General features: G+C 34.7%; 1 protein-coding gene across 1 annotated transcript in view; it reads right to left on the bottom strand.

Annotated features, from left to right (window-relative positions):
* Nucleotides 1-1,985: 1,985 nt before the first annotated feature.
* DZIP3 (DAZ interacting zinc finger protein 3) overlaps nucleotides 1,986-12,169 on the bottom strand; it is a 105,110-nt gene continuing 94,926 nt past the window's right edge. The window contains exons 28-33 of the mRNA XM_080815154.1: nucleotides 10,038-10,163; nucleotides 7,337-7,476; nucleotides 5,920-6,040; nucleotides 5,313-5,456; nucleotides 5,125-5,226; nucleotides 1,986-3,413 (exon numbers count right to left, since the gene is read on the bottom strand). Coding sequence (XP_080671280.1) covers nucleotides 3,303-3,413; nucleotides 5,125-5,226; nucleotides 5,313-5,456; nucleotides 5,920-6,040; nucleotides 7,337-7,476; nucleotides 10,038-10,163 — 744 coding nt within the window. The 3' untranslated portion in view covers nucleotides 1,986-3,302. The remainder of the gene's footprint in view (nucleotides 3,414-5,124; nucleotides 5,227-5,312; nucleotides 5,457-5,919; nucleotides 6,041-7,336; nucleotides 7,477-10,037; nucleotides 10,164-12,169) is intronic.

The following is a 12,169-nucleotide window of genomic DNA, read 5'->3' as shown; positions in this document are numbered from 1 at the left end:
GAATATGTATTGTTTATAAACAGAGCAGGTAAATGTGATGTGGTCCAAGATGCATACTTAACAGGAGTCCATTAACTGAAAACCTGCCTATTAATAACTATTTGTTATTTTCATCTGGCTATACATCATACTCCTTAGCTACTGTAGTTCTGGAAGTCTTACCCAAGAGGCCATATGATTGATAAGGCATCTCAGGAACCTTTTATAAATGTAGAGAATTCTTACTAAATTTGAATGTGGTAAAAATATTAAGCTCATCTTCCCTGAATTAACTATAAGATATAATTCATCATCAAGACTGGGGCACTGCTATGAGAGGGGGCACTATTATGTCAAAACCATAGGCATTAATTGGAACCATCTCAAACAAACCAAGATCTGAAGGAAAAGTCAGACTATTATGTATTTTTTATATACTCAATACCATGTTCCTAGTCCAAAAAAATTAGTAGGTTTAGAACCTGTTTCATTTTCGGGGCACCTGGGTGGCTCAGTGTGTTAAAGCCTTTGCCTTCGGCTCAGGTCATGATCTCAGGGTCCTGGGATCAAGCCCCATGTCAGGCTCTCTGCTCAGCGGGGAGCCTGCTTCCCTTCCTCTCTCTCTGCCTGCCTCTCTGCCTACTTGTGATCTGTCAAATAAATAAATAAATAAATAAATAAAATTAAAAAAAAAAAAGAACCTGTTTCATTTTATTTTGACAAGTATTTACAAGGAAGAAAAAACTACTTTTCTTGTGCAGAAAGTCAATCCAAAATGGGGATACGGCTCTTAGGTACTAGAAGAGAACACTAGCTAAGGGACAGAAGATCTGCATTAAAATCCCAAAATGCCACTCTGTGGTTATGACCTTGGATAAATTATTTTTCTTACTTGGGCCTTAGTTTTATCATCCTTTAAGGAACATCCACTAAACATGCATTTTAGAATTGTCAGTGGATCAAATGAGGTAACAAATACATTTGAAATTATCTCATAATAGCTGGAAAGTATTATATATGGACAAAATAAATTTGAGGGAAAACATTATAAGATATATCTATCCTTTTACAATGGCTGCAATGATATCATTCGATGCTTATAGATTGTTTTTGATATAAATATTGCCTCATTGCATTTCTGGGAAGGATGGGGTTCTAGATTTGTCAGCAGCCACAGGATTGACAGTGAGTATTGTTTGCACATCAATAAGAAATAAAACAATCCCATTATCTTTAGTAGCTGCAGAACTGGACATCACTTTCAAAAGTACAATCCTACTACCTTCTCACTACATATCAGCTACTGTGTTGAGTCCTCAGGCCCTATCCTTACATCCAAGAATAGCAGGATCACTACCGATAAAACCTTACAGCCTGATTTTGTGAAGAAAGCACGTGACCAAGTGCCAGGACCTTAAAGAATTAGGACTGGCCCAGCCACTAATTGACCATGTGATCTTAGGCATGATGTACTTATGAGGGACATGATGTACTTATGAGGGACAGTCTAGTGGATCATTAAAGAATCCATAAGTTCTGACATTCTATGATTCTACAAGTCTCCATGACTGCCTTCTTGGGTATTTTCCTACTCTTTGTCATAACAGAAAAACACACACACACACACACACACACACACACACACACACACACACACAAATATAGATGTTTTAAACAGATTTAAAATAGTTACAGGATACATTTAAACTGATATACAGATAAAATCTTTCCCACATGGAAGTGAAATCATAGATGTAAACAAAGAAACAATTGTTTTACAAGATAGTTTGCTGTAAGACCATGACCTCAAGGTGTTAGACAAGATAATTATTGAAGGCCTGAAGGCCTTATAATTTCTGAATTTTTTAATTCTGAGACATTGATGGCATTTTAAGTGTCTAGAAGACTGCCTTCCCCTTTTTTTTTTTTTTTTGGATATTTTCCTCCACATTTTCCAGTCTATTGTCATTACAGAAGAAAACATTTAGCATACAATTACAGAAATAGCAGTTTTAAATAAGAGATTTAAAGTAACTTCAAGATACATTTACATTTAAATATACAGATAAAATAGAGTTAAAACACTTATTCACAGTCTCATTTTCATTAATTTATGGAAACAAATGTGAACCAAATAACATCTTACATGTAACTGAATTTAGATTTTTTTAGAGACATGTACAACACTTACAGCATTTACACAATACTATTTTCAAAATAGGTTTTTGACCTCTAAGTAAGTTCCTACTGACAAGCTTTAGATAGCAGCTTAGCCCAGTAAATGTTAACTTTGTCATAAGAAGCATCTACATACAAACAGTACCCCACACCCTGCAGCATGACAAAGTGAAATTAAGAAACTTTTAAGGCAGAAAAAAAAAAATCCTTCAAGTGTAAGATCTAATGACAATGTTCACAAATGAACATAATATCTCAATTACTCAACTGAGCAAGTAACTTAATTTACACATTCACTCATTTCTATTTCCTGATTTGATTCTGGGAATATTTATGCTACACCTCTGTGCAAGGCATTGAGAACACATAGGAGGATCAGACACAGTCCCAGTGGCATATTGGTAAATGTTTAACAGCAAGTTCTTGGGAAGAGAAACCCTGACTTATAACATTTATAAATTTCTATGGTGTAAATACTCCCACTATGCAGATTTCAAGCTATGAACAATTTGATCACTGGCTCACAAAATTCCTGAAACTTCAACAGTCACTTCTCACAAACTATTATTAGCTAAGCTCCAACATACCACTGTATGGTCTACACCCTCAAGTAGCTCATAATCTCTTCATGGGCACATATTTAGAGGCCATATTTAGAAGGGAAGATAGGGATGAAGTTTAAATAATTCAGTTGTGTACTTTGTAAGCAGTTTAAAAAGTTAAAAGAAAAAATAAAATCTGGAATGTTCCTGTTTGCTATTCTACTTTTCCCCTTAAATTGATTTCAGGAAATTAAGATGTAGCATATATTGAGAGACAATAAAGGATAAGTGGAATAAGAAGGAAAAAGACAAAAACATCATAAGATATGTGCTAACCATGATGTTTACATTGGAAGAAAATGCTTACTAATATAAGGGCAAATGTAATGTAACTTTTAAAATTTTATCCCTTTCAGTTCAGCTCTAAGTCCTGAAGATGGGTCCTGTCCTCTTTGGCTGCAGCTTTGATGAGATTAGCTAGCTTCTTTTTTGTACAAAGCGCACACTGCTTCACACCACTCACACTATCAGCTCATAATAAAAGGCAAAACTAAATTCTGGAATCTGATAACTGAACTTCCTTTGCATAACCATCCCCTTGGATCAGATCTTTGGCAAGTGCCGGCTGGGGTGACCCGGAAATTCTTCTGGTAACAAAACATGGAGTCTGCAGGTTGGGCATGTCCCCTGTTGCATCAGCCAAGGTCTAATGCACTAAGGAGCAAAAATATTCATGTCAGTCTCTCTGATTTAGCCTAGAAGAGGCAAATTTTACTCTATATAATCAGTTACTTTCTAGTAAATTGCCAAGCCAACTACTCAGTAATGGCACCTTCTCTGTGATTCACTGAGTAATATAGCTGGTAACAGCAGAACCCCTTTCAGCAAGTTTATTAGATTAGGATCCTTTCCCCAGCCCTAATTTTCAGGATGACTTAGCAATTCGTCCTAACAAGAAGGCTGAGGAAATCTGCTACATATTTTCCCTCTACTTTATTATATATTGTTTTCATGTATAATCTAGAAAAAAATAACATACAAAAGTCACCAATGCCCTGTATTAAGTGCCTATGGTATTTTGAAGTTAAAATCCCTAGATAATAGATACACTTTTCAGATGGCTCTTTGATGACAATGATGGTACTCTTGGGCTATGAGCTGTTATGTCATTTGCTTGAATACTAACTCTTCCAAAACAAGTCCATTTTACCTGTATAAATAATGAGAGCGAGATCAGATGAGAGAGGATTGAGAATAGGCCTATATATTAGGGCCGCTAACTGTAACCCTAAAAGGTAACCTGAATCGGTTACCTGCTTTCTATTCTACGAGCAATGGCAAAAATAGTAAGTTTCATGAACCAACTTCAAATGACTAAGTATCTTTCTTGATCTTTTGGGATTAGCCATTCTGTGTCTATTTCTTCATATCAGAATAGATAGAAAATATAATTCTGTAGTAGGTATCACATATCTTTGAAATCGCATTTTATAGATATGGTTTGAATGAGCTGGCTATTATTCATTTCCTGAGACTTTCTTATATAAGATTATCTTTTCCTGGGTCAAATTACATCTTTGCACCAGAAGACTTGGATCATAAATTGTATATCAATAGCATTTGCACAACTACAACACCAGGACTTAAAAATGCCAAGAATCAACAAAAGATATGCCAGTCTCCTATTTTTCTAACATCAAAACTGAAACCTGAGCATCTAAAGAGCAAATACAAGAGCCCAGGCAGCCTGTTAAGGTAAATCTTATGCTTTATAATGGTAGGGTGCCATTAGTACATGGAGACAAAGGACACTATCCATTATTTATAGCAAATCACGATGAAGTGACACTGTTGCTAAACTGCCACTGAATTGCTCTGTCAATTAACATTCCTTCCATTTCTAGTCAAGGGAATTACTCTGTACTATTTCAATTTCATCATTGTCTCCTCTTTTCCTGAAAGGTATATGGAGATCTGAGAAAGCACAGTACAAACCGGGGCTAAGTATGGTGAAAACAGGTGTAAATATTTCTGTGTGATACTCCAATGCCCCAAGTTATAGTCTGTGGAACTCATGCTCCAGCAATATCTGATGATACATGCATATGATTTCAAGTAAGGCAGCATGAATCTTGCTTAACTGATTTAACAGCAAGATATTTAAAAAGGAAGATTTCTTTTAAAAAAGAAGAAAAAAGCTAGACTTTCATTACATATCTATTAGTACTGTTTGAATTTTCAATTGTCTAACTATATTAACCTTACTTTGAATTTTGAGGTTTTAGGATCATTGTATAGGTCATTTTTCTACTATTTCATATACTTCTCTATATTAAACATACATTGAAATGACAATTTTTTAATTGAAAAAAATCAGTAAAATTTAAAAGTAAGAAAAGAAGAAAAGATAAGTTTAAAGAGTTACCTGAGAATGGAATTTGTGAGCACAAGGCAAAACAGAGAGGTTTTCTGGAGAGAGATTCTCATGACAGATCACACAAGGCTCCTCTTCTTCCTCCTCATCATCCTAGGGAAAATAGACATAAGGTTCAACTTAGCTCATTTTTTCCCCTCAAATTTAAATGTACTTAGAATCAACAGTCTCAATCTCACCAAGTTATTGGCTCCTTCCCATGAGGCAGGCCCTTGTGAACTGAGGGGCCTCCAGGCTGGTTTTGGGGGCTGGGCAGTATTAGACTGTGGAGGTGTGTGGCTGGGTGAAACACAGTTACCATTTGGCACAGATTTTCCTTGACTCTGAAAACAAGAACGTTACACTTTTTTTCAGAAGTGTTTTAAAACAGGGAAAACTAATAGAATAGCACAGAAAATGGGCTACAGGGGTACAGTGAGAATTAGCAAAAGGGTATAAAGTCAATTAAATGCACAAGAAATCTTGAAAACAAAATGTTAGCAATATTACTTGTATACTCAGAGCCAGATAAAGAAAAAAAAAATTATATACTCTTTAAAATTAGAAAAGAGGTCTTCCTTTAGAGTGAAAGCAACCTGGAAGAAATTTCAAGAGCGTCAGTTTTAATAGAATGATCAGGTAGTATTTCAAAAAGACTTCCTATGCCATTTGTTAAGTTGAAGTTGAACTGTTAATGGACAATTTAATATGATTACAGGTTATTGATTTATAGACATGTTATAAACATAATTAAGACCACTCAGTACTACCCAGAAGGGCAGGGAGGTATAGATTTTTTGTTTTTACCTGTGATCTCTTGGGATCAATAAATTGGGAAATCTTGTACACAATTTCATCAAATGTCAGTCCAGATAAGGACTTCCCATGAATGTCCTTCAATTTCCGTAAGAAATCCATGAGTTCCTTTCTAGGAGAGATCAAAGAAACAGCAGTGGTGATTTTTTTCCTACTGCCTTGAAGGTATGCCCCCTACACAAAGTACAAAATCCCATTCTACGATATGTAGCAGCATATAGATGTGGCCCTTCAGAGCTGAGCTAACATCTATCTACATTTTTATTATACCAAAACAAAAGTCCTAAAGTTTAATATTCTTTCCAAAAAGAAAAAGTTTAACTGTTTTTGAAAGCTTGTATGAAAACTGAGTTTGTTACCTACTTACTTATGTACTGAGCTCTTTTATTGTGTCTCTGCTTTTAATTAGGATTAAAATACTCCTTTTTAACTATGTCACTATAGGTCTGTCTTTTTTCTATGTTAATAATTGTACTTTTGTAAAACTCAAACAAAACAAAGATTACACAACAGAAAAGCTAAAAGACACATTAAAATACTTCTAGGTTTCTTTATCATACAATTCATCAATATGTTCTTTTTCTTTTCTTTCAATTCTCAAAGTCCCTTGACCCAAAGCCTCTGAATGTGTTTTTTGGTAGGAGAGAAGAGAACGAAATAGTTTCTTTCCCAAATGAAGTGTCAGGTCATCAGCCTTGTAAAACTACCTTTGATTTACTATTCATTTTATACATATATGTAACAACTGTATTACTTTTCTATTTTCAATAGCTATTCACTATATTTATAAAGCCATAATCTAATCCTGAAGCAAAACAAGATGTCTATTAAATAAAAGTATTAGGCTTCATGTGAAAATATTGGTTAAAAACTAGATTTCCTTGAATATAAAAATAAAGATTAAAAAACTTCATTTCTGGACAACATTAAATATCTTTCTGCTAAAATCAGCACTGTGAAAAGCACAGTAAAATCACTGTTTCTTGCACTTAACTGTGTTCGCTAACAAAAACTAAGAGCCCCCAATAACATTAAGGAAATAGGAGGGTAAAATCTGATGTTTGGGCTTGTAGAGCATACAATCAATTTAAAATTCACTTTGGAAAGAGGTTATTAAGATAATTATTGCAGCTGGTGGCATTAAAATTGGATAGGTTTATGACTTGTACTTTTAATAAAGAAGCAAACCTAAATTTAAAAACCTATTCTCTCATAACTTGAGACTAATAAATTTAGTGAAGAGGTTTGGCATTTATATTGAACACTATTCGTTTAAATTTCATTTTCTTTACCAAGGCCATGTTAAGATAATATATTTGTGTGTTTGTATTTGTTTCACTGTCCTAATTATGGTTATGGAAACTGTAGAGTATGATCTGTACTCACAACTAAATAAAAATTAAGATACCTGGTTTGTTGTGGAAAAGCAGTTTTCAGCCTGTCTGTAATCCTTTCCCAATTCATCATGGGGGGATCACTTCCCAGACCTGCACTGGGAGACACAGCCTCTCCCACAGGTGCCGGCACAGTCCAGGCTATACCAGTCATCTGTAAGGAGCACAGTTATAACCCATCAACTTCAGTTATTAGGAAGTAACATTCCATGACAACACAGTATTTCCATACTTCAGAAAATGGGTAGAATGAAGAGGAATACTGACCTACACATTCCCCTTTTGGAGTTTTATTTAACTAGCACAATAATATTTCTTATTTTTTATAATTACCTTATTTTTAAAAAGGGGACATGTGAGTTTCAGTAATTGCAAATCTATAGAAATACAGAGCATAAGGAATAACATAGAGGACATTGGGAGGTGCAGAGGAGAAGTGAGTTGGGGGAAATTGGAGGGGGAGACAAACCATGAGAGACTGTGGACTCAGAAACAAACTGAGGGTTTTGGAGGGGAAGGGGGGTGGGGGTTGGGTGAGCCTGGTAGTGGGAATTGCATGGAGCACTGGGTGTGGTGCATAAACAATGAATTTTGGAGCACTGAAAAAAAATAAAATAAAATAAAATGGAAAAAAAACCCAGAGTGTTTATTGCTGTTATTTTAAGAAACTAGAAACAACCTAGTCTGCCAGTAGGGGAATGAGTGAATTATAGCATAACCAATCAATCCTTAAGAACAGACCTATATATTGGAGTATGAGATATCCATGAAATGTTTCATTTTAAAAAGTCTGTGGTATAGTATTTATGGTATGACTCATTTTTATATAAAACTTTTTTAAAAAGATTTTATTTATTTATTTGACAGAGAGAGAGATCACAAGTAGGCAGAGAGGCAGGCTGAGAGAGAGAGAGTGAGAGAGAGAAAGAGGAGGAAGCAGGCTCCCTGCTGAGCAGAGAGCCTCATGTGGGGCTTGATCCCAAGACCCTGAGATCATGACCTGAGCTGAAGGCAGAGGCTTAACCCGAATATATGTGCATAGAAAAAGGTCTCAAGTTATAAACAATCTGAAAACAGTGATTATTTCCTAGGATTCAGTTGCAGGGTAATTTTACTTTCTACTTTATATACTTTTATGTTATTTGCTTTTTTTTTTTTTTAAAGATTTTATTTATTTATTTGACAGAGATCACAAGTAGACAGAGGCAGGCAGAGATGGGGGGAAGCAGGCTCCCCACTGAGCAGGGAGCCCGATGTGGGGCTCGATCCCAGGACCCTGAGATCATGACCTGAGCCAAAGGCAGAGGCTTTAACCTACTGAGCCACCCAGGCACCCCTGCTTTTTTATAATTTTTCTAAATATGAAAGTAGTTAATGCTAAGTTTGAATTTTCAAAGAAATAAAGATGAGACTACTACTAGAATGTCTGCCCAATGTCTCATGAATGTTACAGACAAAAGTGGTGTGGAAGTTGTAGTGACACCTCCAATCCATGAAACCATCAAAGTTTTACCATATCTTAGGGCAGTTTCTTCTTAGAAGCTTTAAGATTCTAATTAATATCAGCAAGTGAATATTTTCACCCGATTACTAGGATAATTATAAACATGACAACTTTTACCTAACGTTCTGCAGGTTATTTTCAAATATAAGATTACTCAGGAAAAATTAGCTATGACTAATAGCTACTGAAATAACTCATACAAAGTCTACTAAGTCAGAGGAGAATACTGCCCAGAAACCTGGGTTTGCCTCAGTATCAAGCTTTTCCCAAGGAATCAGAAAGTAGTAATAGCTGTACTTTAAAGTTTTCAATAAAGTTTTATATATGTAGCTCCTTATACAATAGTGCAGGTATAAACCACATGAGCAACACTGTGAGATCATGGGGATAAGAAGATGTGGTTATCAGTTAACATGGTAAGGCCTATATACATATTTGTTTGCAGAGGCAGCCTCTACAAAAATGAGTCCATCTGACTATATTTCAAAGGGAGAGTGTTTATAGGTACAAAAAAACTGATGAGAATGTATTATAGAAAAGTCAAGTTAGAGAATTTTTCATTAATTATATTTAACATCAGTCTTCGAGGAGAAGATTTTTTTTTTTAAATAAATGTTTACCACCTTTGCCAAGATTACAACTAATAATCCTAGTCATTTAAAATTTCTCTATTACCTCTTCAGGTTTGGATAAGGTTTATGTGCCTAGTTGTAGCTAGGAAGATTCGTAATTTTATAGTATAATTTATTCCAAGATGATGCTATTTATATTGTGTTTACAGATAAAGTTGAAACACTGTCCTATTATACTTATGTGTGTCTATGTTTGTGTAAATAAATTTTTCTTTAGATTTGTGGCATAATTTTCTTTGTTTTTAATCTACCCATCAAACATGCTAAATATAAGTGATCCATTAAAAAATGTCAATTACCTTGTATTGTTGCCTATTATAGAAGCAAAACCATAAAATCCTGTAAGGGTTGTCTACTATAAAAATGTATGTATCTTTATATCCCCAAACTGATTATCAGTTAATGAAATGATGTATGTAATGCTCCTAGCACAGTGCCTTAAATGGAACTATTCATTCAATTATCATTCAGTTTTCCTCCCTCCACTATTACCACCACCATCACCACTTATCAAATAAATAGAAGACATTCATTCAGGAAGTCTACTATGGAGATAAAAAATCAAAAGGAGATCTGTACCAGAGGGGCTCTAGGCTGGCCAGGCGCAGAGATGACTCCAGGGCAAACAGCAGGCATCTGAGGAACAGTGAGTATGGGTCTAAAGAAAGATTCTTTCACAAGGGGTCTTCCCAAGAACTGCTGCATCTAAAATAGAAAGGTTAAAAAAACAAAAACTTCACACGTTTATAGACTTATGTAGGCAAAAATCTAAACTCACAACAATGGCTGTTGAGGGAAAAAAACTCAATTTGAAATCTAGATACAAAACCCTAGCAGTAGAAACGGTGTTGTCATAACAATTAAATGCATGAATATTTGGAAAAGCAAAGGGCTGTCAAATATACTAAAGACCACAGAGAAGAAAAAGTAATTATAACCAAATTGGAAATATTGCAAACTAGGTAAGAAAGACATTTTTCAGACAATTGGGAAATATAAATTTTAACTGGGTATTAGATATTAAAATTTTTAATTTTCTTAAGTAAAAAACTGGTATAATAATTCTATCTAATAATAAGTCTTCATCATTTAGGAATACATACTGATGTATATATGAATGAGATTATATGATATATACTTTAAAATATTCCAATAGGAAGAAGAGGATGACATGAAACAAGTTTAATAAAATGTTGGTAATATTGAAGCTGGCTCTCTTGGTTCACAGAGATTCATTATTCTATTCTATTTTTATGTATATTTCAGTATGTAAAATTTCAGTGTGTAAAACTATGTAAATTTCAGTATGTAAAATGTATATTTCAGTATGTAAAATTCAGCATGTAAAATTTTTAAAGAATGAATGGATGATGGGTGTCAGTCAGTATTCCCACTCTCTTTGCAGACAACTATTACCTAACATTTCTTTGAGGATTAGACAGCTGGGGTACAAAAACCAAGATATAGTAAGACACATAAAAATACTGGGTTAAACTGGGAAGAGTACCCATTATTTCAGACTTCTGAGATTAGACTACATTTAAAGCCTGGTGACTATTCCTTAGAATACTAGGATCTCAGAGATGGATGGATTTTCTTTCTTTCTTTATGTATGTTTCAAGTTTTTATTTAATTTCTAGTTAGTGAACATAGTGTGATATTAGTTCCAGGAGTAGAATCCAGTAATTCAGCATTAAATAAAACACTCATAGATGGACTTTAGTATAGTATAATTTCCTAGTTTATACATGGGAAAAAAAAAGTCTAGAATAGTTGATTTTCTAAAGACCAACAAGTTATTCACAGATTTAGGACTTAAAACCCAGATCTCTAATTTGTTTCCATTCTAACAACCACTTCAATTTATGGTGAATATCATTGTTACATTTCTAGCATTTGTGTTCTCAAACTATTTCACTAATGTTCAATGGTTACTGTTAACACAAATGTTAGCTTTGATCAAGCACAGCAGTGACTCTGGTTAGGAAGCACTAAAGATACACATGTACCTCTCAGATGTTTGCAGAAGGATGCACAGAGCATAACTGCCAGTGCATTTTGCCCTTTACTAAACCCCTGTAAGCCCCATCATACATAAGAAAGCCTCCAAAGTGATGAGGATCCAGAGGTCAAGGTTTAACCACCTATGTCGGCTATGGAGTTATCACTGGTATCAGACAGCTTGTGCTGGTCTGGTTTCAAGAAACGCCAAAAAACATCTCTGTGTCTGGCTTCTGAGTCTCCAGTGCTATTTTATATTTAGAGACATGGGAGAGTTTAACTTTAACCTACAGACAGCAGTTTCAACATGGGCTGAAGGTACAGGGCTTCTAAAAATCATACCAGAATATGTGTTACTTCTTATAGAACTACGGGGACTCTTTAGACTTCTCTGTTATTGACTTAATACATTCCTTATCAGGGTAGTTGGGTATGATAAAGTTCCAAGCTTGGAATAATAATGTCCATCCATAACATAGTGCTCCTATAAAAACTGAACTGACCAAAAATGTAATAGACAATACTGCATTCTAAAGACCATGGTGTATACCATATAATGCTTTTAGTTTGGGATTCTGCTTTTGAAACATAGTGTAACTCCCCACAATTCACATAATTCTTAAGTTCTCTGATACACTCAACTATTTACAGAAATAACATTTTTAAAATTCTACAAGTAGGAGTATTGATGGCAAAAAGTGATCTGCCGC

The sequence above is a fragment of the Martes martes genome (genome assembly GCF_963455335.1).
Source record: "Martes martes genome assembly, chromosome: 1".
NCBI classification, from domain to species: Eukaryota; Metazoa; Chordata; class Mammalia; order Carnivora; family Mustelidae; genus Martes; species Martes martes.
The sequence above is the reverse complement of the archived record's forward strand: the minus strand, read 5'-3'. Positions and strand labels throughout refer to the sequence as shown.